The following is a 25,680-nucleotide window of genomic DNA, read 5'->3' as shown; positions in this document are numbered from 1 at the left end:
AGATGGTAAAGTCCTGTAAACCCCATACAGGGATTTACCCTTAACTATTTACTTATTTTTCTTGGTGGTGTTCCTCACTGTTGCCTACTGACAATCAGCTTTCCACAGTATCCCTGTCACTTCTGTTACGGAGGGCTCTAATCCAAGCAGCCATCAGGGTTTCTCTGGTATGCTAACCCCATTTTTCTTGTGGCAGCTTGAATCCTGGAATTGCCACACTTCAGCCCCCTTTGGCATGTGTATTTCTATATGTTCCACATGACCTCTGCAACCTCTGAATATGCTGCTTGGTGGCCACTCCTTCCCAGCTCATGAGCAGCACTTGCTCAGACACGTGACCTCTACAGTTAGTCTTGTAGTTAATGTAACTGCCATCCCTTCTGCTAGAATGAGAAAAGATGGCGTCAGCCTTTCCCTTCTTTGTGGTAGCTGCTTCATAGCTCAGGACTCTAGTTGATCTGGATTTCAGTCAGGACTTTATCCCTTTTTGTCATGGTATCAGCGTGTCTCCTAAACATTATGAACTACGTGATTACTACATGCTGAGGTAATGGATTTATTTCTCCCACTGCAGCAACTGAGTACATATAAAATGTTGCTACTTATCTGAGCTTTTTGCTGGGTATTGCCAATACTAATGGCTACATTTTCCATCTGTGACATGACTGTTACACATATGCATTCAGTATGACACACAATGCATATATAACAACTAACCAAATTACAGAAAAACATACCAAGATATTTGCTGAATGCTTTAAATGACATCTCCATCACAGACATTGGAATGTGTCTTTATCAGTAATTTCCCATGAAAACATTCATACAGTTATGCTTCACCTTCAAGAATCCTCTAGAATGTGTCCATCTTGACTGTGAATCGACTGATTTCCGTTAGTACATGCAGCTAGAACTGGTGAGTTATTAGAAGTTATGTCCCACAAGCTGTAGTGTTTCAGTTTTGCAGACCTTGCTTACTTACTGCTCTGATTTATAATGTATTAAAATGCTGTTTAATGTTTGTGGAACAAGATGACGTTTCCCTTGTCTAAGTTGTTTTCCAGGCATCTTAACTTAGAGCTAACAATGTTTTGTAAAGCAGAGTTTATTTTTATTCATCCTGCAAATACTAAAATGCAGTGTTTTTGCACAGGCTGCACAGTACCGACCCCATCCCCACCTTGCCTTCCCCTCTACCACCTTTTCGTGTATTGAGTGTCTTTGCTTTGAATCTCAAGTGGTGGTAAAGAAAATGCAGCTAGGTCTGTTACTTTGCTCTCCTGTTTTACTCCTTATGTCTTGCCTAGAAGCAGACTACACTGTATAAACAAAATATTACATGCCCACACAGTGGTTGAAGGATTTAAATGGCCATAGAGACATGAAGGAATAATAATTTTTTTTGCTGGCTTAAAATACTGTATAATAAAATGGTACTTTTATCGTGTGATGTGGAGTACTTGCATAACTGTCTGGGACGTGGTCAGATCTAGGAATGATCCAGGAATAAGAAATGAATGGGTGCTGTGAGTAATTTGGCTACTGTCTGATGGGGCCTTTCCTGTAAATAACACCCTGTTGGTTTGTTTTATTTCTGTTGCTAGATAGTTACTTGGACCTTTGGAATATATTCTGTCTTCTGAGAGTGGTTGTCTGGCATGTGGCATGGAATGACACCTGTTATTGAAGCCCTCTGCAGTGGAAATGTTTAAATTACTTGGCTTAAAGGAAAAGTGTGTAAATTCATAGCTAGAATGCAAAGCAAAATGAAGTCATGCATATCTTCCATCTAAGAGTGTGTACGTGGGAAAATAAATGAAGAAATGCTTTGAGAGTAGCATTTAAAAATAACTGCATTCTTATTTGGTCATTGGTGAGTGCTTTGATTTCACTGATGTTAGAAATAAGTGACTTTTGAATGCTGTTAATATGGGATACAAATCCAGTTTTACATCACATTTTGTTTCGATTGCAGCTCATAGTGTTTTGTACTCTAAGCGTGAGAAAACTAAATAGGGATGCAGACAGCAGAAGGACAGACTGGAAAGAAAGAAGCTCTTCAAAGTTGAGGAAAACTAAAGAGTGCTTTAAGACTTCTTTTATGGCTACTGCACCTGTATCTGTGCCATACTTAATGTATCTCTTGGTCTGTCTCATTATATGCTTGTTACTGGCTTTTGCTCTCTCTCAGGAAGGACATTAGACAAAGCTGTTTTTAATGAGCCTTGACTTGTAACAAAAAGTATTTTGAAGTCATTTTTTTCAGGTAGTTCATAGTACAGGTGAAATATGAACCTGTGTATTATACAGCACCTGTTGTGTGGAAATAACATTATAAGTGAATGACTTCTTATGTATGAAGTGCAGGAAAATAAATAAACATGGAATACAGGTCTGTTTGTAAAACTACAATTTTACTGAAGAAGACAATAAGGAGGGAGGATTATGGAACAGCACCTAAGGCACCCTAAAAGTGCATGTCAGAGGACTGAGAGGATGTGATACTGGTTTCTGGGCAGTACCCAATACATGAGCATCTGAGTGAGTGTGTGTTGTGCGTTGTACGCTGTGTGTTTTGTCTGTGTGTGTGTGTGTGTGTGTGTGTGTGTGTGTGTGTGTGTGTGTGTGTGTGTGTGTGCTAACCAAGTTTAATTGCAAGGAAAGACCTAGTGTGCACATATGTTTGTTTTCAAGGTGACCAAAGACTATATGTGAAGGTTAAATGACTTATACTTAGTGAGTTTTCAGGAATAGTCTGTTGAACTCAACTCCATCTGTGCAGTGTTAACTCATTTTTATTCAGAAATCACTATGCCAGCTTGCCAGTAATCTTTGTTAGCTCAGTAATAGTGTTCACAAAAGTATTCCTATGCAGAGTAATGTTTGTTAGGACATTACTTTCTGTTTGTGTCATATTCTAAAACACTGTTTTTAGTCTCTGTCATGGGAAGCCTCCTTCATCCACCCCCCCAAGATGACAGGAAACAGCTTGGACCTCCCCATAAATGACATATATTTTACTACTCTACAATTTTCTGTTATTCTCCAAATTTTGGCCTTATTTTGTTTATCTAATGTAGCATAAAGTGTTTAATAAATAAACACTCCAGTAAAGTTAAACTTGAATGCATTGACTGTACAAAAGCAGATAGAACCTAGGGTGGCATATTGGTGCCACAATCAGCGTTGCTGCTTGTCAACACATGGGGCTTCAGTTCTCAGTGTGCCTTTCTGTGAAGAGATAGTATGTCCTCTCTGTGTTTGTGTGGATTTTTTCCAGTACTCTGATTTCCTTCCACATCTTAATAGCATGAAGTAATTGAAATGGTAATTCTCCATACTGCCTGTACATGTGTATACTATATGTGTGTGTGTTTTGTGTCTGTGAATGCATCCCATGATAGACTGACATCCTGTCCAAGATTACTCACTCTGCTTTGAATCCACTAAATGTTTGGACAGGCTTTCAGTCCCCTGTAATCCTGAACTGAATAAAATGTTTAGCCAGAGAATAAATGAATGGCTCAGTACTTTAGTCCTTTGCTGGCCATTTGCATATATACTCACACATTTGCTGTTATCTTTTCATAGTTAGCTTGATTACATATAAAATTATACCATTTCATTAATTTTTTTGACTATGAAACATTACTGGAGTTGTTTAGACCTTAGTTGAACTGGACCTGGAACTCCTGCAGTGGCCACACATCTTTCCAAGCCAAATATCTGCAGTGTTCAGTCAGTCCTGAGGCCTTTCAATGGCCCTTTGGTTCTGGTAACCATACTATTGTGTCTGTGTGTGAGGATATTTTTCTCCTTGGTCTTTTTCTGTGAGGACATAAGTAGTGCTAGAACTGAAGTCTGTGATGTACTCCTGCATCCTGAGTCTTTTAAGACAGTCTCCATCCCCCCAAAGCTAGGGCACAGTCCACACAAGGGTAGTAAATACAACTTCACTTTACTGTGACGATAGAGGTAAGAAAATGCTGAACAGTATCTGTGATATGTTAGAGAACGTGGTCTTACTGTAGATGGAAATATTACTCTGCCAGAGGTTATTGGTGCACCTTGAATGCAGCTTCATCCAAGACCAGGGTCACTCCTCATGCATAACAAGGGCAGGCCTTTGACTGCTGTTACTACAGTTGTCTTATAAAAATGTCTTGGATTTTGTGCCTTTTTTTGGGTTTGTAGAGCTTGTCAGATAAAGAAGTGGGCTGCAATCTGGGAACACATAATCACCAACTGTGGTTCACAATCAACTTAATTAGAGTCAAGGCAGTCAAAAGTGAAGGTTTTGAATTTCCTGGTAGAGGGTACTGACAAAGATGAGCCATGCACCTAGAAAGTTATATTAAGCATATATGAAGGTGGTATGGAAGAACATCGGAGATGCATGAGAAATGCAGTTGTAGAAGCAACAAAGCTTTGTTTGAAACTGGTATGTAAACAAAAAAAGAAAGAAAGAAAGAAAATCATTGTGGTTGTCAGATGAAGTGTCATCAAAGATTAAGGGAAAATACAGCATGCAGCAAATACAAGGAAACAGAAGATAAATAGGTCATATACCATCGGTTACCGCAGAAAAGGCAGTCAGAAGACTGTTAGCTCATTCAAAGCAGGAGATAGTGACAGAGACTGGCAAAGTAAGGAACAGTGAAGCTTAATAAAATGGACACGACAGAGCTGGATGGTGAGAAGGAAGGTCACAGAAGTAATAGTGCTACTTATTGTTCAAAAAGAAAAAAGAAAGAAGGCTTTTTTCTATCTATCCAGTGCTGGCTATAATGGGTGTGTTCCAGTCCATCCAAAAAAGCACAGGGAAAAAAAAAAATACACCAAAAACTAAAGGTGAAGCCAGATCAATTGCATAGAGGCATACAGTTCACACTGTTCTGCCACTAAGGTTGGCCAGAGTTGGGAGTTTGAAGGCCAGCTCTCCTTTCCTGGGGGTGAAGGGAGAAACCCAGTGCCTGTGCAACCTGTGGTGGAGACCAGGAGCCTCAAAGAACATCCTGATTTTACTCAACAGGAAGCAGTGACATCCTGATGCCATTACATTAGCCATCTCCACAGCTAGGAACAATGACAATCTGACTCAATAATGATGGCACCCAGCCTCCGTGCTCATCACTCCTAATCAGATCCCTCACTCCCCAGGCCTAAAGAATGAGTACCATTGAGGTCATACTCCCCAGGAGTCAGGGGCCCACTTGGCAAAGGTTGCATCTGCGGTACCAGGCAAGAAGTCTTTGGGAGATCCACAAATGGGCGAGCGTGAGAGCCAGGAAGAATATCCTGTGGCTGAGCAAGTTTGGGAGGAGGTTGGCAGAGCTAACAAAAATGAGTAAAGGTGGGGCCTAATGGGGATTTACAAGTGACAGCCCTTTTTACCATTACTGGAGGAGGGTGAGGTTCCTGAAGAAGAGAAAAAGGAACTGTGAGATTCCAGTTTAGGAGACGGAGGAGAACAAACGTGACAACAGATAAATCCATCAGTTTGCCCTCAGCTCAAGGGATAGTCATAGAATCATCACTGAAAGAACAAATTTTCTTCTATGATTTCACTTTTATTACTGGCTTAGCCCTCATTCTTGAGCAAAAAATGCTTTTGTCTCAGCTAGTCCTAACTTAAAAACTTGATACATATGTTGAGTATCAGTGTGTTTAAGCTCCCATTTATGAGCAGTAGTTGCTGATCAGCTGTGAAAGAAGTTCTGATATTTCTAATACTAGTGGTAGAACTAGCAATAACTTGCTGTGCACCAGCTATTTTCAAGCTGTCGAACTGTTAAAACTTTGCAGAAGTAGCTTACCTGTCCATGAGGTGCTTGTGGTTTTGCTAGGATATTTATGGGCCTTTTCATTTCATTTGGGTATTGTTATGCTAGATCCAGTTGTTGTAAGTTCGAAGTTCTATATCAGTTTCCTTTTGTGCTGAAAGCTTGAGAAGAAATATAGATGATTTTTCTTATGGCAGCCTTGCAGATAATGATATTCAGAAATAAGTTTTCTGCTTTTTTTTTTTTGTTGTTAACCTTCATTTCAGATTTTTGAAATCCTACGAATATTTGAATTTGATCATGCTTAATCTAATTACTCTTTCTTTCATTAATAAGTTGTTTAAGGTAATTAAAGAGTGTGCTTTTAGATTTATTAAGCTAAAGTTTTGCTTATATGTAATAATGCAATTTATTAAAGTATCTTGTAACATCTGTAGCATTCTGGGTAGTTGTGGTGACTGCGTATTGCACCATATAGGCATGACTTGCCTTCTTATATATGCTGTAAGAATTTGAGTGCAACTGCACAGATGACAGGGTAGCCTTGGATGAAGTAGAAGAAAAGCCTCCACATCTCCTTTCTTAATATAACATCCTCCGAGGTTACAAAACCATCATGGAACATTTAGTCCATCCACCCATAGCCTCTTTTTCCCATTTTTGCTCAAGAGGTCAAGGTGCCACATCATAAGTTAGAATCATCTAGAGCCAAGGTTCACATTGTTGGATGGCTAGCCTTGACATAGATGGAAAATTTAGTATAGTTGTATACATTTCTTACACACGTTTTTAAGCGTATACAATGCTGTAGGTTTTAAATGTGACACTGGCCAATGTCAGTAACCTTTTGCTGCCCTTTCGCCTCTTAATTCTCTTAAGAGCTTGTCTACCATTTCCATAACTGCATATATTTGGGGAGCAACAGTGGGCCTAGGCTGGAAGCTAGCCTTAGGCTGCTTATGATATTGCAAGGTACTCTGAGCATGGTGGTCAGATCCCTTTAAGGTTACTCACCCCCTCACTTTGGAGTAAAGTCACTGGTGGCCCCATATGCTTCCTTCACTTTATGTAGGAATATATATATGTATATATATATATATATATATATATATATATATATATATATATATATACACATATATATATATATATATATATATATATCTATACAAGCACTGCCCAACCAAGTGGTCCCTGTTATTTCTGCAAAATCAGTATGAAATAGTGCTTGACTTGTTGCAGACCGAGCTACAGACAAACACATGCACACATAAATATATATATATATATATATAAGTGCAACAGAATCCTAAAAGCCCAAAATCCTGAGACCAAAATCCTAAAAGTTCAAAATCCTGAAAACACACAGGATACCAACACTTACTATATTCCAGCACAAGTACATACAGAAACAAATAAAACACAAACCATATTACTCTTCTCCAAGTATAAGCAGGGGGGCAAGCCCCCCTGCACCCGCCATGTGGGGGGCTGCACCCCCCACACCCCCCCTGCTACTTAAATATATCAACTCTGAGATTGCACTTAGTTGCCCCCCTGCATATAGTTGAAGAATATGTTTATGTAAGTACTTGTGCTGGAATATAGTAAGTGTTGGTATCCTGTGTGTTTTCAAGATTTTGAGTTTTTGGGATTTTGGTCTCAGGATTTTGGGCTTTCAGGATATATATATATATATATATATATATATATATATATAATTTATTTATGTGTGTATGTGTTTGTCTGTAGCTCGGTCTGCAACAAATCAAGCACTATTTCATACTGATCTTGCAGTAATAACTGGGAACACCTGGTTGGGTAGTAGTTTTGGATCTCCTTTGACGGCTGCTTATCTTCCTGCCTTCTTCTTTGTTCTTTGTTCTAGTCATGGTGGGATTGATCTTGAGAGGGTTGCTTTCTGATTTAGATTCTCAGCTGACATTGTACAGATCCTTGCCAGGATAACTTCTCTATCTGATTATATATTAGGGTAAGGAATAAACTCTAGGTTTTCTTGCTGAGTTCGCCAACGTTCCCATTAGTTTTGGGTGATTTTAATATGTGTGATAATGACGAGAATGATAATTAACTGTTATTAATTAATAATTGTGTATTGTGAAGGGGCTCAGGTTCAGCTTGCTTAGGTAGTCCATTTCTAATACTTATTGTAATGCTGACCCATAGAACGTAATCTTTCAGCTAGGAGAGGTTACACCTGAGTTTACTAAGTGTAGGATCCAGTGTCCAGGTCAGGTCACTTCCTAATCTGCTTCTGTCTGAAAGTTCCTTTAGGTAGGTCACATGATCTTAAAACTGGTTTATTTAAAGGAATTGTGAAATGTTGGTATTTTTCATATTTTCTCCAATTATTCTTGTAAATTAATCACTGTATTTTATTTTTTATGATTCATTTAACTACTATTGAAATTATGATTGTATTCTATATCTTTCTAATTCACTTTACTTCTTTGTATATATTATTTTGGTATATCACAATATTGGAGATTTCCTCACCAGCTTCTACTGAAAGGGGGCTATTAGTCCTGTTAGATTGTTCTGTTTAACAGATTTGAATGGATAAATGAATAAAGACAGATAGATAGATAGATGGATGAGCTTCATACTTTCATGAAACTAGGGCTAAGGTTGAAGCAGCATTGGATATGATCACAGCCTTACAAATGTGACCTGTCCATCTATTGAGATATATCTTTTCCCTGGTGCATAGGAGCACCCTGAATAGTTGCAATTAGCAGTCATCAAATGCATAGCAATCGGTCATTGAGAAGGTTTCCAAATTTGCTGTTAACAGAGACTTAGATTTCATTCATTATAATCTGACATAAACCATTTAACTAGCATGTTAGCTATCAGACAGGAAAATTTGCGAGTGCCCTTACTTCCTGAGGGTTCAAATCCATATATGATGGTTGGTTTGTTAAAGTTCTGCATGCTGTCATCCAACAAATGACACAATATAATCAGTATCAAACTCATCAAAAAATTAAGAGTTTTGCAAGCATCTTAAGACATTCCAGTCTGCATTCAGGTAGTTTAACTGGAACTATTCCTGGTAGTGAAATTGCCAAGTAGACTGCTAACATGTAATAAATCAAATGAATTTACAGCGTGTCTCAGTTTATCTTCTTACAGTTCATGTTAAATGTGGTCCATATAATGTACAAAGGGTTTCTGGGAGAAAATTCAGGCAAAATAACATGAGATTATTGTTACTGAGATGTTTGATATCAGAGCTTCGGATGTTGAACAATGATAGTTTAACCTCTGGAGTCATGTGATATCAACAACTCTTGTGGGTTTAATGCATGTGAGGCAATATAGGAATCCATTTCTGGAGCAAGTTCTGTGGCCCATATGTCTAAATGGAAGCTTTTATTAGCCAAGAGGCTGTGACTTGTGAAGAAAAAGGATGTACAGCAAGCCAGTCCGAGTTTCTGTCAGCTAGAAAGGTCCTTTGCCAAAGTCTGCCAGAATAGGCTGACTGGAGGGCAGTCTCAAAATTTAAAATACTACTGCATTTGTCTTACTAAACCTGAGCACACAACATGGGACGTTAATCCCCCAGGTAAAAAAAGGGTTACTTTTTCAAGAAAACAAGGACTGTTTCTCAATCAAACAAGTGGGCACCCTGCTTACATTGAACATTGGATGCTCCTGTGTTGATCTGTTTTAATGCATTAAGGACATTGTGTGCTTTTGTGCTTATGAGTACTAATTAGTAATGTATGTATACACAAAATTTTCAAATGGGCATTATATGTATAACATGCTGTCGTTTCTCTAGTACATTTGAAGTGGGTAAAGAAAGGGGAACACGTATGCAGTATATTTCAATCTAGATAAAGTATAGCAAATTCTTAAAAATTTAAAGTAGTCCTGATGGAAATTAGGGCACAATTCTTGGATAAAATAATATAGCCATCTGCAAAAAATAGCAGCCTGGTGGTTGTCATAAAACCATGTCCAACATAATACAGATTATTTCATATTTAGCAGTCTGTTCTGTGTAATTTTCTCCTCATTGGGATATAAAATTCTGTAGAATTTAACAAATTATTGATTAATATTAGGTGTGCCAGTGAGTAAGGAACCAGATGATGTCTGATGTGTAACTGAGATTTCATTTTTTACCATCCTTTAAGTTTCAGTGCCAGGACTTGCCTGATTTGCCACTTCTGCCCATGGCAAGTCTTAGCATGTATAACTGCAGTGTGTCCATTACAGATATGTAGCACTTATTCTCTTTGCAGGATATTTCTGCCTGTATTCAAGTGATTTGCAGCTCTATAATATTGCTTCCAGTTTATTTTCCAACAAACTGAAATATGAATCTTTTTTATTCCGGTAGAGCCTTAGCTGTAATTTCAGGTGTGCCCTGAAACACCTGGGCAGTGGGATCAGTCAGCTCACCTGGCTTGGATGCAAGTTCTTCTATAGTAGTCGAGCCCGTGAGTCATCCTCATTGCTGAAACTTGCTATGCAGTTCCCTTACTACACTACCTTGCTTATTGAGCTGCATTACACAGCAAAGTGGGCAGGCAAACTAAAAGCTTGTTATGTATGGCTTTAGTAGCCTCTTCCATTGGCTATAATAAGCAGGCTGAGATAAACAATAAGGTTTACAGTTAAGTGTGATACAAAAGCTCTGGAAAAGTGGGATTCACACCATCATGGCTGGCTTTCATCCCTATTAACAAAAATATTATGAATTATCGTAGTATGTTTATTTATTTCAATTTAGAAAATCTCAGACTGGCATTTTAATTTTTTTTGTAACCACAGAGGTTATTGCACACAGTAATTTTCAAACTATGGTGTCATGATTAGACGGCCCTTAAAATCAGTGGATTGTAGCCTCTGGATTGTGGCATCATTGCACTATTTGAGTGAAATGTTTATCTTCCCAAGTTGCTAGTTTGCAAAGCTTGTGAGACAGATTTAAAATTAGGTGAAATGTTTTATAAAAGCCAGAACGTAAAATAGCTGACATGGTTAATATGTTTTCCATTAGTAACTGTGATAGGTACAGAGAGGTATTAGGACACCTGTGCCAGGTGTGTACCTCAGAAGTAAAACGGCATTCACCAAATTCAGTTTGCTTGCTCAAGGTTAGCTGACACACTGCTTGGCCAAAACAAAATCTTTGCATTTTCTCTGAGGACTAAGCACCCCACACCCACTCACCACCACCACATCCTTGTATAAACTAACTCCAAGGTCAGTACATCTCTCAGTAAAATATCCTAATCCCTAAAGTGAAAACTGGCTTTCACTGTACAAAAGCAATATTAGTACAAGCATGGGTTACCAACACATCACTTGTAGATGCTTCATTTATGTGATCCATTGCCACCAGTACCCGCTATTGTGTTTATTTATTTGAATTTAATAGAGGTCATTGCACACACAAACATAGTTATATTCTCAATATTTTTGTTAAATGTAATTTCCAAGATAGTAGGAAAATCATTCTGTGTTGCACAACATAGTAAAGGCACAGCATCCATGTCCAAGGAAGTTATGGTCCCACATTATTCAGCCATTATCAAACCCATCATTGAGTATGGTGCCCCCTTTGACATATACCTGACCAAACATATACAACAGTTGGAATGCTCACAGATGTTCCTTACCAGGAGAATGCAGGGTATAAACACATTACATTGTTTTATATGGATTGCCTTAAAAATCTGCCTCTAAACTTGGTCTTCTATAAGATACTGAGATGCAAACTGTGCCTGGCATACAAGGCATCCTCAGATCCAGTTCTGATACACCTTTTGGACATCTGCAAAATGAACAGCATCAGGACCACTATATCCAAGGATTTAAATTTTGCTTGTGACATAAGTAGGACTTGTTGGTAAGACAGATATGTGTCTCAGAGGATCCCCATGCACTGAAACAGGCTCCCCATCCATGTGAAACAAAGCCCATCCCTAACCCTATTTGTGTAAACTTGACCAATGGATGGGAAATCAGAAAGTCGCCTTGGGTATGGCGCCACGTCTCTGAAAGGCAAAATCAGACAGTAACTATGTCCAAACGAACATACCCTCCACCCAAACATAACCTTCTGAAGCTCCCTTACTAACATACTCCTCCTAATAAACGCCCGTGACACATAGACACACAATTGGGCTGGACTGGGCGGCTGGGCTTGAAGTAAAAAACAGGTAGTCATTAGCTTCGTATATACTTATGAACCAGTGCACCTAAGAATGATCTGTTGAATAGATGATCCTTAAAATAAATGGATCTTAACCACTAAATTGTGTCCTCATTGCAATATTTGAGTGAAAAGTTTCACTTCCAAAGTTGATAATTTGTAAAGTTTGTGAGACATATCTAAAATTTAAAAACTAGTTTGATTGTTCAGATAACTTTGTTTTATTTAAATGGGCAATGATTTCACAAACAACCCAGTAAATGATCACCCCATACTGATAACATTAGTGGAGAAATTTAAATGGCTGTTTTGCATTTGTTCAGTAAGTGGTACTGATCGCTCATAAATATGCCTGCTGCTCTTGTGTTGCGTAATTAAAAATGAAATCATTAATTCATAGATGAAGAGTGGTGTTTCAGCCAGTATGGTTTGATTTTCTAACTTGATCATAGTGTGTTGTTGTTGTTATTATTATTATTATTATTATTATTATTATTATTATTATTATTAAAACAAAAAAAGCAGAGTATGAGTTCCAAGGCCTTACAGACTGAAATTGTTTGGGGTGATGTAATTACAGATGTTGCAGTGATAATGATAATATGAACAAGAAGCTGGAGTTGTTATAAAAGTGGCTCATAGACATTGAAAGACTGAACACTGCTGGCTTACCTCAGTTTGTCATTAGGCTTATTTTATCTTGGTTTTACAGTACATACTTTGTTCTGATCAAATTATTTATTTTTCAACAGGTATTGGAGCTGTTTTAGGGCTCATCTTTGTACCTCTGATTGGATCACTCAGCGATCGATGGACAAGCAGTTTTGGGAGACGCCGGCCCTTTATCTGGACTTTGTGCCTTGGGGTCCTCATTGGACTTTTTATAATACCCCATGCTGGTCGACTATCTGCAGTTTTTTTTGATGACCGCCATTCCATCAAAATAGCCTTCCTCATACTGGGCATATGTTTCCTGGACTTTTGTGGGCAGGTTTGCTTCACTCCACTGGAAGCTCTCCTCTCAGATCTTTTTCATGATGCAGAAAACTGTAGGCAGGCTTTCGCCATGTACTCATTAATGGTCAGCTTTGGAGGCTGTGTTGGCTACCTCCTTCCAGCAATCAACTGGAATAAAAGTTTCTTATCTTCTTACCTGGGTGGACAAGAGGAGTGTCTCTTCACGCTCCTCATCATCATTTTCCTGTGCTGTGTCCTTGCCACGGTTTTTGTCTCAGAACAGGTTGTCGTTCAGACTGAAGTTCTTCAAGACCCTGTAATAAGGGAACAGTTAAGGCCCAGCTTGCGTATGGGTTGTTACTCCTCATTCTCAAACTTTCTTCTATATTTTAAACGAGTATTTTGTTCCCCAAGGGATTGTTGCACTTTATTTACTAGACTGAAGAACATCTTCTACCGCGTACCCAAAGTGATACGGCAGTTGTTTGTGGCTGAGCTTTGTAGCTGGATGGCTGTTATGACACTTATACTATTCTACACAGACTTTATTGGAGAAGGCTTATATCAAGGTGTACCCAGCTCTGAGCCTGGCTCTGAAGCTAGGCTGCGTTATGATGAAGGTAAGCAGGATGCATTTTTTTCAGGTGTGGCCATTCCATCATTGCCCAAGGTGTCGAAACTAGTGCAAACACCATTTGTCAGTTATATCTAGTAAATTAATCTTCCCACCTAGTTATAATTGCAATGCAGGTACAAGATGTGCAGAAAGCTGAGCATTACTATTGTGAAGCAGTGTAGTTGTCTGCTAGTGACCTGAGTTCAGGAATGCAGCTGGCAGATTAGCTTGGTGCTGGATGATACAGAAGTACTGCTGGTGGCAGGTCTGCAGACCTTATAAAGAGTACTTCTTAGTGCTAATGTCTGAATGAACATTGCAGTGTGCTGCTGAGTGCATCTGAAGTGAGTTGGTATATGTATATCCAGAACCATAGTACAAAGTAATGAGGTGACAAAGAGGAAAGGGTATGCAATGTATGTGACCAGCTTCCATCACATATACTGCTTTGTTGGTACTGTTTGACCAGGTCCAACAGTATGAGGACTGGGAGAGATTAAGAGCTGATCTGGCTTCCATTGTGAACAGTTCTTATTCTTGCAGCTTCTGGTCATATTTTCTTTTCTTTACATTCCACAAATCATTATGATAGCCTTTGTCTGAATTCCTTCTAGCAGCGTGAAGTTGTTTTCCTTATATAGCCTTAGAACTGCAGGTGTACTTTGACTAAAGCCCTGTAGAGTTGAAGCATTACCTCTTTGCTTTTGGAATCTAACCCACTTTAGAATACAGCATAACATTCTGTTTGCATGTGTGACTGCACTCTCATTGTGTTCTTGGTGTTCCAATCCAGGTGAAATCCTTCTCCTGTACTGTTGCTATCCGTTCCACTCCTTCTAGCTGATACTTCACACCTGGGTTGATGTGGTCTACGTATCATACTCTTTAATTGTTTGAAGGGAACCTCAGCTACCATTGTTCTGTTTAATGTTCAGCCTCTCTAACTCCATCACTAGATGTTTCCTGTCACCCTCCACTGCTGTACTAATCTTTGTGTCATCATAAACCCCTTGCAGACTACAGGAACAGGGACATACATCTGTGGAAGTCCATTTGTCACTTTCTAATTCTTGACATTTTGTCTCTCACCATTATTCTTTCTGTTCTACCATTCAGCCATGCATCTTTCCTAGTCCATAATCTTAGCCCTGCCCTCAGCCCCTTCAGTTTTCCTATCATCCTCCTTTGGAACCGAGCCAAAGTCTTTGTTGATGTCCAGGTAGACTATGTATACTGATGTCTGCCTGTCAAGTCCTCCTGTAGTCGAGTCATCAAACAGAATTAGGTTTAACTAATTGTAGCTGAGTCATCAAACAGAATTAGGTTTAACTAATTGTAGCTGAGTCATCAAACAGAATTAAGTTTAACTAATTGTAGCTGAGTCATCAAACAGAATTAGGTTTAACTAATTGTAGCTGAGTCGTCAAACAGAATTAGGTTTAACTAATTGTAGCTGAGTCGTCAAACAGAATTAGGTTTAACTAATTGTAGCTGAGTCGTCAAACAGAATTAGGTTTAACTAATTGTAGCTGAGTCGTCAAACAGAATTAGGTTTAACTAATTGTAGCTGAGTCATCAAACAGAATTAGGTTTAACTAATTGTAGCTGAGTCATCAAACAGAATTGGGTTTAACTAATTGTAGCTGAGTCATCAAACAGAATTAGGTTTAACTAATTGTAGCTGAGTCATCAAACAGAATTAGGTTTAACTAATTGTAGCTGAGTCATCAAACAGAATTAGGTTTTACTAACTGTAGTCGAGTCATAAAACAGAATTAGGTTTGACTGGCTCTGCCTTTTGGCCATGAACCCTTTTTGGTTGCTGTCCTATAGAAATGCTGCCAGCCTTCCCATCAGGATTGTGTTCATGATTTCTCCAACCATGCTTTGTAAGTTAACAAGCCTGCAGTTCCCCACATTTTTAATGCTTCCCCTGCCTGCTGTACAAGGATACCATAGCTGCTGTTCTCCAGTCCTTTGTCAATCCTGTAGTACCTACAGATCACCATTAGAGGGTCTGAAAACACACATTTGCCAGATTACTGAGGACACTGGGAGGCAGCCCATCTGGTCCTTGTCTTTATCCTCCTTAAGTACAAACAGTTCTCTCTGAGCCTCCTCCCTGTCTATTCTGGTGTCTGTCCATTGTTTTCCCCATCTTAACCCTCCTCCCTCCCTTCTAGCATGCCTCCTTCCCTTTGCTTTTCTTTGTGAAGACTGAGCCATTATTCATTAAATATCTATGTTTTCCTCATGTCTCGTCTTATGGTGATTTTTCAGCTGTTCTTTACTTAGCTTACCCATTTATATCCCTCCCTCTTCTTTCTTTCTCTTTGCTCTTTAGATAAAATATCTTTGCGCTTCTTTTCTTGAACTCTTTCTGCTAAATATCCAGTATGATATGGCTGTCATGTTATTATATTAGAAAACTGTCTGTTTTTGGCTGCTAATACTCCACCGAGCACACTTTCAGCTCTATAGCTTTACATTTTCTCTATTGCTGTCTACCTTTCTACTCTCTGGATTTTAGTTTATAATTTCTTGCAACACTATAATCCTGTACTTACCTGATTGTTTCTATTGTTCTTCGCTACTTCGGGTCTGCCTGCTCCGTTCACCCTCACTCACTCTGGCTCACTCCATTCCCCTATCCTACCCCCTATTCCCACCCAACCCCTCTACCTCAACATTTATACCTTTAAGATGCTCCCTGTAACCACACCTCTTCCTTCCTGTACCATTTAAAGACTTCACTTATTAACTCTACCTTTAACTCTCAGCCATCCTAACATACTCCCCATAACCCTCTGTTTCTCATTCCCTGTTCTTTTGCTTCTAACTACCCTAGTCTTTATCACATTTCTGTTGTACACACACAACATCATGTTTTCAACATTGCCTTATATCTGGTTACCTATTAGAAACCCTAAAGATCTAAAATGCGAATGTATGTACATCGACACATAAAGGTCGATGTACATACACAGCGAAATACGTAAATGATGAAAATCAAAATGCCGAATGTGTTTCCTAGCCAGCAGCGCGGTGATGGGTATAAGGAAATATATCCTTTTCCCCACTGTAGTGTGGTCTCGGAGTTGGTATATTTAAGAAGGGTGGTGTGGGGGGGTGCAGGGTGGCTTGCCCCCCTGCATAAGCATGTTAATGTTTTTTTTTTTATTTTGTACTTACCTGTGTGGTGCGTTTTGCTGATAAAACACATTTGGTATTTTGATTTTCGCCGTTTACGTGTTTCGCTGTGTATGTACATCGACCTTTATGTGTTGATGTACATACATTTGCGTTTTAGATCTTTTGGGGTTTTAATATAGACCCATTATATCTACCTCCACTTCCCATTAACAGTGTTACTTCTACTTCTAACATACCCTACATCTCTATTCCCTCACTCCATTACTTCCTACATATGCTCCCCTACACAATCTGCACATAGCCCACCCCTTTCACAAAGCTACTCTATTATATCACCAAGCCTGTTTGTCAATAACTCTCTCCTCTTTAAGAATCATTGTATACTCCATACTAGAACACAAACCTACCTAAGATTTATTTTTGCCAAATAAAATGTACCAGCTCCAGAGCAATACTTAACATCACCTACTCAGATCTTATCCTTAGTGGTGATATTCACCCCAACCCATTCTCCCTAGCCACAATTCTTACTCACCTTCCTTTACAACTCTTAACTCCAAATCTCTCAGAATATCTACTCTTCATTTTCAAAGCATCTGTAACAAAATTTCCATATATGGTTGTTACAGCACACTCCTGACATCCTGGCTGCCACAAAGACCTGGCTTAAACCTACCATTAGTGATACAGAAATACTCCCTCCCAGTTATAATCTTATTAGATCAGACAGGAGCCATAAAAAGCTGGAGGAATTGCCTTCTTTTATCATAGCTCTCTTAACATTACTACTCATACTATATCCATTCCTCCATGTCACAGAGCAGAAATCCTTATCACATTCCTAAAAATAAATAACTCCAAATGAATATGCCTTACAGTTATATATGTTCCACCAGGTCCAAACATCCTTATCCTCGAGGCCATACTAACCTGGATGTCTAATACCAGACACAATGAAACTGTCATACTAGGAGATGTCAATATCAATTGGCAGAACCTTTCTTGTAATTTACCTAGCTTAAGCATTAACCTTTGTAATTTTGCCCAACTCGTTACCACCCCCACCAGATTCTCTAGTAAAAACAACCAGGGTTCCATATTTGACTGGATATTAGTTTCTGACCCCACTAAATTCTCCAATGCTGGGACCCTCCCTGATACATTAAGCAATCACCTCCCTGCTTATGCCATTAGAATTGTCTAAAAGACCATCAGTACAAAACTATTCGTACCATCTCTAACTTTAACCAACATTCTCTAATTGAAATTTTAAAAAGCATTAACTGGTCCAGCCTTAAAATTCTTCCTCTAGATATTGCAGTCAGTCACTTCAATTCCACTTTCCTTGGCATCCTAAACAGGCTAGCACCACCACATAGGAAAAGGATTAACTGTAACTCTGCACCTTGATTATCCAAAACTACTAAATACCTTATTGCCTCACAGCAAGAGGTTCTCCTGTTCGATTCTCAGCTGGAGTGTGGGGGAGTGCCTTCTGTGTGGAGTTTGCATGTCCTCCCCGCGGTCGAGTGGCGTTCTGAAAGACATGTGTGAATGGGCATGCCTTTATTGAAGGTTGGGCATTGAGCTGGCATCTCGGCACCATAAAAATCTGCTGCCAATCATTAGCGGACCGGAGTTCTGCTGTGGTGACCCCTAACCAGGAAAAGCCGAAAGACCACCAACAACTAAAGACCTTATCAAATCTAGAAATAAGCTCTTGAAATGATGGCACATTTCTAAATAACCCTCAGATTTAAATAACTACAGGCATCTCCGTAATCTGACTAAAAAAGCAGTAACAAAAGACAAAAGAGACCATCATTACACATTACTATCCACTAATAAACATAACCCCCATAAGTTCTGGTCATCTCTTTCATCTGTTCTCAATTCTGGTAAAAAAAAATAACCCTAACCCCCTTCCAGACAAAACCAACACGCAAATAGCTAACATCTTTAACAACCGTTTGATTCAATGCATGCAAAATATTGCCTCAAACATTTCAGTGCTTCCAAACATCACATATGGCTCACCAGTGTCATATTCCACCTGGAATAGCTCCTTGCCTTCTCCATCCCCTCTTGACTCATGTTTACTCTCCCACTCCACTGCTTCCTCTACCTCACCAACTTTTTCCTCTACAGCCTGTTCTTACTAGCACAGATAAGAAGCTCTTCCTCAAACTGAACACTGACACTAACTCTCCTGACTACCTACCTGTAGAATATCTTAAGATGGCAGCTGATGCCATTGCATATCCTATATCCATTCTTATCAAAAGATCTGTTTTAGAATCGTGTGTCCCAAATCTCTGGAAAAAATCCTTCATTATACCATTACATAAAAGAGGCAGCTCCATCAAATTATCCAACTATCGACCCATTGCCCTTGTCATCTCTCTTTAAACTTCTTGAAAAATGCATCCATTCGCAACTACTCCACTAACCCCTAGACAATCAGCTATTCACTCCTACACAGCATGGGTTTAGACCTATACACAGTACTAATACAGCCTTATTATCTTTCACTGACATAGGAAGTCAAAATTGTGGCCCAGGTTAACTTGTATCTTCTTTGTTCCTTGACCTGTCTAAGGCTTTTGATACTGTTCCTCATTATCTGCTAATACCAAATTTCACAAACCTTGGATTATCCTTATTAAAAAAACTTGATTTATTTATTAACAAATGTAAATAAATAAATAAATATCCCCTTCTACCATCAGTTGGTTTTCCAGTTATCTCTCTAATAGACAGCAGTCAGTCAGATGGCTACACTCCTTTTCTGATTTTCAAAGCATGTCAGCTGGAGTTCCTTAAGGATCTATTCTTGGCCCCCTCTTATTCAACATATTTACTAATGACCTATATCGTGCTTCCCAACAGAGTACACTAATACAGAATGTTGATGATTCCACAGTCATCTGTTCATCTAATTCCATGCTACATCCTTAACAAATTACCCATGATGCCACAGTCATCTGTTCATCTAATTCCATGCCACATCTTCAACAAATTACCCATGATGCCACAGTCATCTGTTCATCTGATTCCATGCCACATCTTCAACAAACTACCCCAACTGCATTCACTTCCATTGAGACCTGGCTTTCTAATAATCCTGTACTTTTGAGTCCCACTAAATCTAAACTTATGCTCTTCACCCCCAAAACATACTCGCTACATAAAAACTAATTTACTGTTCTCTCTCTGAACAACACCATAATAGAGCATGTCTCTCACACAAAACTACAAGGGTCATCATTGATGAATACTTTGTTTGACCTGCAGATACATAATAACATTAAGAAAACTCACCTGAAACTGGGAACTGTCTTTCATCACAAAAACATCCTAGACACTCTCACTAAAAGCACTCTAGCTGCTACCTACCTTCCTTTCTCTCTCTTATATGGAGCTCCACTTTTCAACACTCTACAAACCTGCATAAAATCAAAACTCGAATCTTGCTACAACAAAATTTGCCACCAGTGCAAAATACTGCTCACATCTCTGCATAGCTCTTCATAAACTTAATTGGCTTGAACTTCCACTTTACTTTACCTTAATCCAGCTAACCACAGCACATAAAATCATTCATAGGCTCATGGCCTGTCCACCCTTAAATACTATCTTCTACTCCTACTTTCCAAGCAAATCTCTTGGGTCAGAAAATAAACAGTTCTACAACAAAACCGTCCAATGAAATCATTTGGACAAAATCTATATTCTTGCTGTATAGCTAAAGTCTGGAACTCCCTCCCCTTATCCTTAAGAGCTAACCACATTCACACATCCATCAAGCATGCAGTTAAGGAGCACCTACCTAAATCTTGGATATGCTCTTGCTTATCTCCAGGCTAGTTTCTAGCCATTTCAACACCCCTTCACCTTCTTTCTTTTCTACCTTTTCTACTATAAGCTCTGTCTTCCTTTATCACCTTACTTTTCCCTCTTAGTCTTTCCTCTCTCCTCCTCTACCTTATTCTTAACTTTATTTATCTCGTCCACTTGAGTTTTATCTTTCTGTTATTCCACTTCTCTTCATCCATATTCAATCTGCTACTTTCCCTTCCTTTCTTTTCTCAACTATAAGCTACTTATTTCTTTTCCTACTTATGTCTACCATAAATTATTTATGCCATAACTAGCATAGATACTATATGTTATGTATAATATTCTATAATTATCCTAAGTAGATAATCTTTTTGTTATTTTTATGCTACTGTTTTACTGTATTTTAAGTAGTTCCTATTAAGTGAAAGCCCATATCTATAACTACTAATTATTTTACTTTGTTCTACTTGAAATGTTTTTGTACTTGAAGTATTTCTTCCCAGGCCTCCACTGAAAATGGGTTCTTTGTGGCCCAGCTGGACTTTTCCGGTAAACAAATGTCAATAAATAAATAAATAAATTGTAATGCAAAACGTGTTATTCTAGTAACTTTCTAAGTTTATAACAGCAATAATTAAAAATTGTTCCTGATTTGGGGCCTTTACCCCATTTATTTTTGCTCTGTCCAGATTTCTTGTTCTAAGAAGTTTAGGGGTATGCTGTGATGTTAGCTTCAATTCATAGAATAAGCTTTCCCAAGTATATTTTATAGATATAAAATCTGCATAACAGCTTTGTGTTGAGTGCAGGGCATATATGCTGGTGGACTATAATTGTACAGTTTCTACATCTTGGCAAGGTTTTAGGGATTTTATGTGAAACCCGTAGTAGCGCTGCTTATGATTGCATTGTTTTTATATTTGCCTTTCACCGCACTGGATCTTTCTCTTCTTAGGATAAGTCTTTCTAACAAGTGACACTGCAGACTGGGATGTGTTACTTGGGTTTCTCAAAGTATTCTGGGAAACAATGTGCCAGGTCTTGACACTTACAGGTTATTTTTATTAAGTTATAAAGACTCATTCAAATTTGTAGCTGAGGTGCACCATATTGGCTGGACAGATGTACGCCACCTAGAGATTGTCCATCTTAGCTGGTCAGAAGTGCAGTCGTGGATGAGCAGATAGATACACACCATCTTAGATGGCCAGTCATTTAACATTTGGATCTGCTATAATTCACTTGGCCATGTTTTTAAATGGACTTTTGACACAGAGAAGTGGTTGGCACAGGTAAGGTTTGAGCATTGCAGGTACTGCTTTCCTTCTCTGCAGGAGAGGCAGGGAAAGTACACATGAGTGTAGGTGATATCTGAAGTTGGAAATGTGACTTGAAGGTATACATTATAAATACCCTGTGGTGATTCAGACAGACATAGTGTCCACATCAGTGCATGCTGACACCTTGGAAGACATTAAAAGGGAGTTATTTTTCTCTCTCTGGCTGGCGTGATGGTCACCACATGGCCACTGTCACAGAGTCGTGGACAAGATGTTGACCCGTGATTAATTATCCTTTATGATTTATAATGATTAGCAGGCCTTATTTTCTAAAGGTGGAGGATGATCCCTATATGTAGGTTATGATGAGATACTTTAGATTATTATAGATCCTATTAATGGCTTAAGTGGCCAATATATGGCTGAATAAAAAGCTTATCAAATGAGAGAAAACTTACTAAATAAAAACAAAAAGGTAAAAGAATATGCTGTCTTCTTGGTATGGAACCATTTCTAAATGACTCAGTTTTGTTAGCTTGTCTTGCAGTACATACCTCTCAACCTTGCTGAATTCCTCAGTATTTACCGTTTTTGAGGGCAAAATAATGGGATGCCACGAATTTCAGAATGGCCTCTTTAATTCCCGATTTTTTTTTATGTTTATTTACTATTTTTAAGTAATGGCTGATGTCATCACTCATCGCCAATGTGTCTTGCAATGTCATCAACGTGCAGGAGCATGCGTGATTACATCAGCCTTGTTAGGCAGTGCTGACTGCCTGTCGGTTTCAGAGACTGGGGCGGGAAATTTAAAAAAATGAAAAAAAAGGATATCAGTTAAAAACATTACTGTGACAAGCCCTTTCAATGTGGAACATGAATTTTTTAAGACCTCAATCAAAACCTGTACGTGGGTAGAGGGACAGGAAGAAAACTAATGGAATGATTTTGGAAATTGGGTCATCATCATGTCTTCCAAGTTGCAAAACCTTGGACAGTTGACTGGAGAGGAATCAATAATAGTGATTGTTGAGTAAGTTAAGGGCTAAATTAAAACATCAACGAACTGCACAATGTAATAGTAATCTAACTGAAAAAGGAAGTTCTACTTTAGTAATAATTTTAAAGAGATGACAGCAGGCAGTTAATGCATTTTAATGGTGTTTTGGTTTTTTGAGTGTATGTCCATGTGCATAGATTCTGAAGAGGATTGGATTAGATATAATAACCTCCATCTCATCCCTTTTTCCTAGCGTGCTTTTATCACAGGGACAAATGCATTTGCTTTCTGCCTTTCTTTATAGGAAAAGCCCTTAACTATGAAGATGTAAAGTTCTATCAGAAAACCAAAAGAACAAGACAAACTAATACAGTGGGAAGCGAACCCTGGCACTCGGGAGTCTATCACAAAAATGCAACTGAACAGTTTCTCATGTCTGGCTTTGTTTAATAAGTGATGTTGTTTCTATCCATCTACATTTGAATACTGACTGAAATAACAAACAAATCACATTTTTTTAAACCTGTTCGAGAAGGTTGGTTTTGTTGAATCAGCATGTAAATATGCATCTTCTGCTCCTCCCTTGGCTGCTGCAGCTGTGAGTTACCAAAATAAAAAAAATCCACTGCTTAGGAGTTACGGCTGTTTATTAAGAGTTTCAGTTGCAGTAATATTATGGTTTTCTGTGGTATTTGTAGGAAAGTTGGCAAAACACCTCTCGATCTCTCAGAGCAATAAATCTGGAAAAGCCAAAAATAATGGTGGGACTATGAAAAAGGCCCAAAATAGGGAAGAATTTTAAACATTGTTGCTGTAAACTCAGGCAGTTGCCAGAAAACGGGTTTTGCATTATTATGAGTTTTCTGAGGGAAATGAAGTCTGAAATTCAGATATTATTTAGTGACTTCAATCTTCATGTTAGTACAACAAGAGGTCCTGGTCAAAGCAAAGCCCAAAGCACAAAGTAATATTCCTTTAGGGCTTTTTGGGCTAGGCACAAGATCAGAAGCCATGGAGAACAAACTGTTAAAAACCTGGAAACAAGCAAACAAACTGGTACAACATGAGGTCCTGGTCAAAGCAAAGCCCAAAGCACAAAGTAATATTCCTTTAGGGCTTTTTGGGCTAGGCACAAGATCAGAAGCCATGGAGAACAAACTGTTAAAAACCTGGAAACAAGCAAACAAACTGGTACAACAAGAGGTCCTGGTCAAAGCAAAGCCCAAAGCACAAAGTAATATTCCTTTAGGGCTTTTTGGGCTAGGCACAAGATCAGAAGCCATGGAGAACAAACTGTTAAAAACCTGGAAACAAGCAAACAAACTGGTACAACAAGAGGTCCTGGTCAAAGCAAAGCCCAAAGCACAAAGTAATATTCCTTTAGGGCTTTTGGGCTAGGCACAAGATCAGAAGCCATGGAGAACAAACTGTTAAAAACCTGGAAACAAGCAAACACACTGGTACAACAAGAGGTCCTGGTCAAAGCAAAGCCCAAAGCACAAAGTAATATTCCTTTAGGGCCTTTTTGGGCTAGGCACAAGATCAGAAGCCATGGAGAACAAACTGTTAAAAACCTGGAAACAAGCAAACAAACTGGTACAACAAGAGGTCCTGGTCAAAGCAAAGCCCAAAGCACAAAGTAATATTCCTTTAGGGCTTTTTGGGCTAGGCACAAGATCAGAAGCCATGGAGAACAAACTGTTAAAAACCTGGAAACAAGCAAACAAACTGGTACAACAAGAGGTCCTGGTCAAAGCAGTTTGTTTGCTTGTTTCCAGGTTTTTAACAGTTTGTGCCTAGCCCAAAAAGCCCTAAAGGAATATTACTTTGTGCTTTCAATCTTCATGTTGGTATTCCACAATTCCACTGAAGTGGGTGGAGTTAAGTTATTATGTATGCAAATTTATGTTAATCTGCACCCCAATTTTTGGACAGTTGTACCTACTTTTCATGGGCCTTTGTCCAGAATTTTGATGTTTCCAGGTTGAGAGGTATGGTAGTAAAGTTGTATTGATCTTGGACATATTCTGTCAACACTTCTCTTTCTACATTCTGTATTAGTTGAATAAATGCCTGCTAAAATACATGCATCCTCAGTGCCAGCAAAAGGAGACATAATGTCTTCTTGTTTGCCTGTTTGCTGTAAGTGTTATCCTACAATGATAAGCTACATAGTTAAACAACTTGTTTCACACTAGTGCTGTTGACATACAGTGTGCACTTTTCATGTAGTCAGGCTGCTCATGGATCAAATACATCATAGAATGCTGCTGTTTCTATCAATTAATGATTGCTTTGCTGTGTATAAGATTGTCTCTGTAGTGGTCACTTCCTAAAAGCTGCAGTAGAAATAGCAGCACCTGCTGTATAACTAACATGTCCTCATCATGTAAAATACTATAACAGAAGGTGCATTTCAGATGTGGTACAGTGTGTACATATTTGTTTATTAATTGTCCTAGCCAAGTTCACTGCAGTAAATGAAATAATGATTTATAGGTTTGATGTACAGATAATATTACCCTTACATTGGTATGGCCTAGCTCTATTTCTAGCTGGATGTGGGCACATGTGGATAAATTGCCAGTTGCAGAGCAGATTACTGGAAAAGCTGGTCTGAGAGGTTGGGATTAAGTGGCTGACCCTGCTCACCATACTGGGTAGGACGGAGACAGCCCAGTCTGCTGGACCTCTGACTGTGGAGGAGGACAGAAGTTGCAACAGGTACATAGGAAGGCTTTGGACATTGTTCATCCACCAAACAATATTTTCTAAATGTAGCCAGTATCTGTATGTCAGGAAATGCACATCCACTAGTCCACTTTGGAGACTGCAGATTAGAGAAAAAGCAAAAATCC

At 38.8% G+C, this 25,680-nt stretch overlaps 1 protein-coding gene across 3 annotated transcripts in view; it reads left to right on the top strand.

The window, feature by feature from the left end:
- SLC45A3 (solute carrier family 45 member 3) overlaps window positions 1–25,680 on the top strand; it is an 895,193-nt gene that overhangs the window by 839,829 nt on the left and 29,684 nt on the right. For all 3 annotated transcript variants that reach the window (XM_044076827.1, XM_044076826.1, XM_044076828.1), the window contains one exon: window positions 12,729–13,553. In XM_044076827.1, the coding sequence (XP_043932762.1) occupies window positions 12,729–13,553 (825 nt within the window). The remainder of the gene's footprint in view (window positions 1–12,728; window positions 13,554–25,680) is intronic.

The sequence above is a fragment of the Protopterus annectens genome, chromosome 7.part0 (genome assembly GCF_019279795.1).
Source record: "Protopterus annectens isolate FY-2018-M chromosome 7.part0, PAN1.0, whole genome shotgun sequence".
Taxonomy (NCBI): Eukaryota; Metazoa; Chordata; order Ceratodontiformes; family Protopteridae; genus Protopterus; species Protopterus annectens.
The sequence above is the reverse complement of the archived record's forward strand: the minus strand, read 5'-3'. Positions and strand labels throughout refer to the sequence as shown.